General features: G+C 22.1%; 1 protein-coding gene and 1 long non-coding RNA gene across 2 annotated transcripts in view; one reads left to right on the top strand and one right to left on the bottom strand.

Moving 5' to 3' along the window:
* Window positions 1–1,125, top strand: part of LOC102674523 (intraflagellar transport protein 74 homolog) — a 2,927-nt gene extending 1,802 nt beyond the window's left edge. The window contains exon 3 of the mRNA XM_031511020.1: window positions 8–1,125. Within this exon, the coding sequence (XP_031366880.1) occupies window positions 8–808 (801 nt within the window). The 3' untranslated portion in view covers window positions 809–1,125. The remainder of the gene's footprint in view (window positions 1–7) is intronic.
* A 3,136-nt stretch (window positions 1,126–4,261) lies between these two features.
* On the bottom strand, window positions 4,262–5,173 carry LOC102673652. The gene is made up of 2 exons (XR_421964.2): window positions 4,768–5,173; window positions 4,262–4,694 (listed from the first exon to the last, which is right to left on the bottom strand). It is a non-coding gene; the product is annotated as an uncharacterized LOC102673652 (long non-coding RNA).
* Between the last annotated feature and the right edge of the window lie 1,792 nt (window positions 5,174–6,965).

The following is a 6,965-nucleotide window of genomic DNA, read 5'->3' as shown; positions in this document are numbered from 1 at the left end:
AAAAAAAAAACAAATTCAAGAAACAGAACAAAAACTTGAACAATTAGAAGCAGATATAGAAGATACTCAATCTGAAAAACAAATTAAATATAACGAGCTTCGTAAACGAGAAGAAACTATAGAACAATTTATGAGTTCTTTTGATCAAAATAAAGAAGATGAAACTAAAAAATTGCATAAATTAGAGAATACAATAGTTGAATATTTAGAAAATATTTCGAATATGTTAAATATTGATATTGATTTTATAGGAAATGATGAAATGGCTATTCTTAATAGTTTACCATCTTTCAATGAATATGAATATATTAACAAAGATTGTAATTTTGAAAAATTAACAAAAGAAAATTTAAAGTTGCAGCAAATTTTTAATAAAATGCAAATATTAGAAGAAAAACTTAAAGCAGAATTTGCTGAGTTTAATGAAAAAATGACTGACAAAGAAAATAAATCAATAATTACAGAAGATTTAGATACTTTGAAAACTAAATTGACACTAAAACAAGACCAATTAATAGCAGAATGTGAACAATTGAAACATGAACAAGAAAAAGAACAAGAAGAGATTAAAACAATTCAATCAGAATATAATGAAATAAAACAACGTTTAGAAAATAATGATATATATGTTCAAGTTAGTGCACTGGAAAATAATGTAGAAAAATTGCAAAAAGAACATAAAAGTATTGAAGAATTTATTACCAAAGAAAAAGAACGTGGTAATTATGATCCAACAAAAAAAGAAACTTTTAATACAATAAATATTTATAACTCTATGTTAAAAGAAAGTCTAAAAACTATCTATTAATTAAATTTTTTATAACTTTGTTTAATTCTATTTTACCAATATTAGAGGAGTTAGAAAATAATTTGATTTATTGATTTTTCAATAATATTATATAATATTTACAAATTAAATATGAAAAATATTAAATTATTATAATTTATAAAAATATATTATATTATTTATAAAAATAATCGTGAATATTACATTTTTTTGTATTATTAATTGCATTTTTTAATTAAATTTTATGAAATTATTTTATTAAATTCGAAAAAATATATATACAATTTTCACATAACCAAACAATTCGAAATAAATAAAGTTATTTCGAGAAAAATAAATTTTATTGAATTCTATTCTTTTGTTATATTGATTATATTGTGATCTAATAAATAATGATATATATATATTATAATTTGATTGATTATAAAATAAAATAAAAATACAATAATATATAATTTTAAAACTTTTTAATTTAAGTAACGAATTTAATAAAATTTTTTTTAAAAATCGATATTTTAATTGTATGACACAAAATTTCATAAAAGTATAACATTAGTATAGTATTTAATATATATATTTTAAATTATTTGTAATACTTACTTAAAATGTAACATAAGGAAAGTGGCAATAACCCAAAAATAAATAAATACGCTTTTGAGGTTTAAAATTTTATTCGATATATTTGGATATTACAAAGAAAAATTAATTTTTCATATTAAAATTGTTTATACCAATTACAAAAATATGATTATTAATATAGATGGATATTATGAATTTTAATTGAAATCATAATTTCTGACAACAAAACTATTGATTATAATTTTAATTATTAATAATATAATATGAAAATAATACACACACACGACACACAAATATAATGTCAATAAATATGCAAAAAAATTATATATATATTACCATATTAGATATATATATTACCATATAGATATTTGATAAATAAATATTTGAAAAAAACATACAGCACACAACACAGCAAATTATTATTAATAAATTATTAATAAAAAAAAAAAAATATAATGAAGTACAAGTAGTATAATTATCTTACTTACATTCTAAATTTTTATACTACAAATTTAGTTTATTAAATATTTTATAAATTATCTTATAAAATCTACTTTAATATATAATTTACCATACGTAAGATACTTACAAAGTCTTGCTATTAAATTATAAACTATGATAAAGATTTTTATTTTAAATTATGATAAGATATTTTTAAGTTAAGTTATATATATATATATATTTAATTATTAATTATACTTTGGATTTAATCTTGATTTTTTTTTCGCTTTCTTCAAAATATCGTAGACTAGATTTATTATCCATGAACCGAGATCATATATACTCTACTAAGTTGGCCAAGTTAAATATAAAAAAAAGTTGCACGATAAAAAATTATAAAATTTATAAAATGTATATGAATTATTTTCTTTCTTTTTTTATTAATTAACATACTGTTTATTTAATTAATTTTCTTTCTTATTTCTTCTTTTGAATACCTGGATTAAACTGTTCGAGTTAGTGTTCATGGATTTGTTGACTAGATGCCACTCTTAATAATATAGTTATGTTAACTTAAATAAAATTTTTTTGATAATCGCTGTACAGAATAAATAATATAATAAATAAGTTTGTTGTTATAATATTTCAAAATAAATAAAATTATTGTGAAATTTAAATATTATATATTATCTTCAGTCGGTATATTTATGATTGGATATTATCGAAATGTACTAATAAAGATATCTAACTTAAAAAAAAATGAAAATTATATTAATTAATATATCATTTTTCTTATTTATTAAACACAGCCTCGTAATACTTTTATAAATTCGCATTTTTATCTAAAAATATATGATTTGTTTTAATTTATTATATATTTCTGCTTAATAATTTTATTATTTTGAAATTAATGAAAAATATATATTAATTTTATCTTTAAAGCTGCCATATAGGACCTTTTTATGGATTTAATTAATTTTTCATCAAATTGTATGAGTTTAGAAAAATATTAAAATTATCAATACTCTATGTAGGTAATATTTGTTTTTGCCGACAATCGCATTAGTAGTATATTAATTTAAAAAAATGATTTATGAAATTAATTATTGTAAAAATTTTATTTGTTTTATATAATTGAAATTATGTTTCATTATTAAAAAATCTTTTTTATGAACTCTATATAATAATGGCATAATGTAAGTTACTGGCACGTTTCCCGAAATAAATAGATTAATCAATAAATTATATTAATCTATATATGACTAAATAATATATATATATATATATATACTGCAACTTTTAAACTATTTTTAATTTTTTTAAAATTATAAAAATCGAGTATAATATATTTTTGCAATTTAACTTTTTTATGGCATCGCATCCACACATATTTGTTTGAGAAAATATATATAAATACATGAACAAATGTTTACATGACTAGATACTATTTGAAAAAAGTTCCAAATTGCATTTATATGTGGCCTGCATATCCTTTGAGGAATATGAAATGAAACTTATAATATCTATGTATTAATTGAAAATGCAATGACTAGAAATATGGTGTGATTAGAAACAAAAAGACACGAAAAAATATGTACACAGCCTCGTTGATGCTACATGAAATTAAACTAAATATATACTTTTTGTAATTTATTTTCAGCTTAATTTTTAGTAGTAATCCACAAGGAAATTTTAAAAAAATTGTCTCGAAGTTGATTCGTGGCACCAATTGGAATATTAAATAATGACTAGAATATAATATATATTTTATGATTAGATAAATATTACTCGATTCTGACTAGATCATGACTATTTTTCTTTTTTTTAGACTAGATTATCTATATATTTTGATTCTCGCATTAAATATTTAAATCTTTATCACTTGTTGACTAGATCGTTATGTTGTTTTTGTTTCATTTTAATTTCAAATGAATTTTCTTTCTTTTGCTATTTGTAATTTAAGTAAAGTAAAAGAAAGAAAAACTAAAATGAAACTCAAAATGAAAAACCATTATTAATCTTAAATAAATAAATTACGATAAATTATTGCTCGGCGTTTTGAAATTTTCGAAAATTTTATAAATTTCTTAGAAAAATATTTTATTATTATCTTAATTTAATTTCTAAAACTCTAATTTCTAAAATCTTAAAATAAAATACAAAAACTTATAACTATTTATGAATCATTATGAATAAATATTAGAATCACTTACATTATAAAAATATATTTACATTAATGCCAATAATCATTCATCGCAGAATAGACACATTTTTAAAGTTTTGCATTATTTAATTAATTAATTAAATAAAAGATTAACTAGCATACCAATAAAACGTCGGAGTCGAAGATTATAATACAGCTTTCAATGATATCTTCATCCTGTCCATTAAGAAGGCAGTATAAATAGAAACAGATCTTTGGTAACTATTCCATTGTAATAATATTATATATACATATCTGCTATAAAACTTGTAAATGTTTATTTGTAATATATCTTCCCAGTTGTGTCCCAAAATATCTTTGCTTTTTTATGAAAATAAAGAATTTGTTGAAGTTGTTGATGTACATAATTATTTCTTGGATACATTAGTATGTGATCTGCAACGCCGACTACTGGCCAATTTCGAAAGAAATTTTCATTCACCGAGCATGTCTTGAGTAGCGTTGTACTTTTAATATCAGTACTCTACATCTCTCTCTTTATATAAATTACGTATATGTGTTTGTATATACAAATAAATATATTTACAAATTCTCAATAATAGATGATTTTTGCTTTCCCTTTTCCAATTTCGACATTATTGACGATCCGTCAAACAATAGTTCAGCCGTGTTTTATCAGTGAATAGTGTCATCATATCATTTCGAATCAATTGGTGTTTGTGTCTAATAAAAATATTAATTTTTTATTTTCGTATAATATATATGAATGTTATTTTTATAAGTGCATGGTACTTACTTAGTAATAGCTATTATTATCAGAATATTCTTCAATGTTTTGCCAGTTCGACGAATTTCATTTTAATTTCACTTAAGAATCTTCGGTGTATTTCCTGATCCAATTTGGGTAGGTTCGTATTATCAGTTCCAAAATTGGCCTGGCTCAACAATTGCTTTCGGTGATTTCAATTTAACATGTCGAATCGGGTGAAAGGAAAGCAGGGAAGAAGGTTGTAGACCCTCGGAGATTGAATCGATGTTCTGAAGAAAAAGATGAAGAAAAGAGAAGAAACGAGAGGAAAGGAAAATGCGAACAAAAACAGCGAGAGGAAAAAAAGGAAAATTAAAAAAGGAAGAGAATTCTCCGACGGCCACGCAAGCGCATAGTCACTCGCCTGCTCACAGACTACCTTAAATTTTGTTCGTCGTGCTCCAAGATGCATATTTCCCCTACCATCGGTCATATCCCCACCATACATCTCTTTGAGTAGAAGTTGGCACGTGCCCCACTTCTACATTTATGCTCTATAGAATGCTGTATATTATCCCCCACTATTGCTTTTCCCCTCTTTACTGACTGGTTGTTACATCCTACAGAACGGTTCATCGCTCCACTCTGTTCTGGGATTCGCGCGATTCACCCCACTACTCATTCTATTTCGAAGATTTTGCCCCTCCTAAGCACGCGCATGTGCATATGAGTCTAGTATTAACCTACTGCAATATTATTACAGTGAAGTTGGAAGATCTTTTGTACGCATGCGTTTGATACATACCACGTGCAATTTCTATAGTAGTCCATGCTCTGTACATGCTTCTCTTTTCTACAATTGTTTTTTTGAAATCGTTTAATTTATTTTAATAATAAATACAAATTGTTCAATTTATCTTAATATTAAATATTTTGGAAATTTTAAATTCATATTTTTAGAAATTTTAAAAGTTTAATAAAATATGAAAAATTTCTGTTTATTTTGCTTTGAAATTATTCTTCATTTAATTTTATACCCTATAATAATAAAATAATAAATTAAATAAAAAAGATAATGAATTAATAAAATTCTTTTATATAAAATCTTATATTAAAATTTTAATACTTCGATATTATACTTGATATTTTTTTATTGCGTTAGGTATAATAAATATATTTATATAACTTAGATTATCATAAATTTTTTTCATTTCATGGAGGATAGATTTTAAAAATATATAACGATGTAAAGAATTTTTAAGAATGTAAAAAAAAATATGTATAAGGAAGGTCACGATAATCATTATATGTCCATGAATAAAATAGGGGTTTGGCAATGTAAAAGGACCTTAGATTGTGATTCGACCGTGAATACTAATATCGCCCGCATTGTCAAAGCATGTTGCATTTCAAGATTGTATGTTGAATTAATGATCAGTTTTATATTTATAACATATTAAATATTGAACAAAAAATTATCGAATGCAAAAATATTTAAATAGAAAAAAATCTAAATTTAAAAATTCTATTACATACTTAGATCATTATAACTATATTTAATTTAATAATTCATAGATAGGAATTGCATATCTTGATTGAAAAATGGAATTTAAAATTTATGTAGTCCTTATTAATGTTCAATATTATTTCAATTTTATGTTCGTTATGCATATATATGATATTTCTTATTTTTATAAGTGTTTGCTTGGTTACTTCAGCGTTGATAATCACAGCAACAGTATGCATATTATCATATATCAGTAGCGTGATTCTAAGCAATTGATCAATTCAGTTCTATATTATTTCTATATGATACTTACGTTAAAAACAGTGACTAAATCAGATAAGTCTATTCAATATTTTTAGTATTTTATTATTGATTAAAAAAAATATGCTTCATATTTAAGTAGCTTAATGAAATCATGTGATATATTAAATATATATATATATATATGTATATATATAATTAATTCTGAAATCTATAAATAAATATAAAAATTTCATAAACTGTTTTATCTAATATTAGATATCTATGATGTTCATAATTTCAAATTGAATAATTGTTTTATGAACAATTTGGTCATACTACTTGATCATATTTTTAAAAATTAAAACAGGAAATCATTCAAAAAAAAAGGAAATTCAAAAAATATTGTAATGAAAAATAATAATATTATATAAAAAAATATACTTAAGTTAAAACTTTTTTCTTTTATAATAATCATCCAATTTGTGAAAATTGGAAA

The sequence above is a fragment of the Apis dorsata genome, unplaced genomic scaffold (genome assembly GCF_000469605.1).
Source record: "Apis dorsata unplaced genomic scaffold, Apis dorsata 1.3 scaffold_279, whole genome shotgun sequence".
Lineage (NCBI taxonomy): Eukaryota > Metazoa > Arthropoda > Insecta > Hymenoptera > Apidae > Apis > Apis dorsata.
The sequence above is the reverse complement of the archived record's forward strand: the minus strand, read 5'-3'. Positions and strand labels throughout refer to the sequence as shown.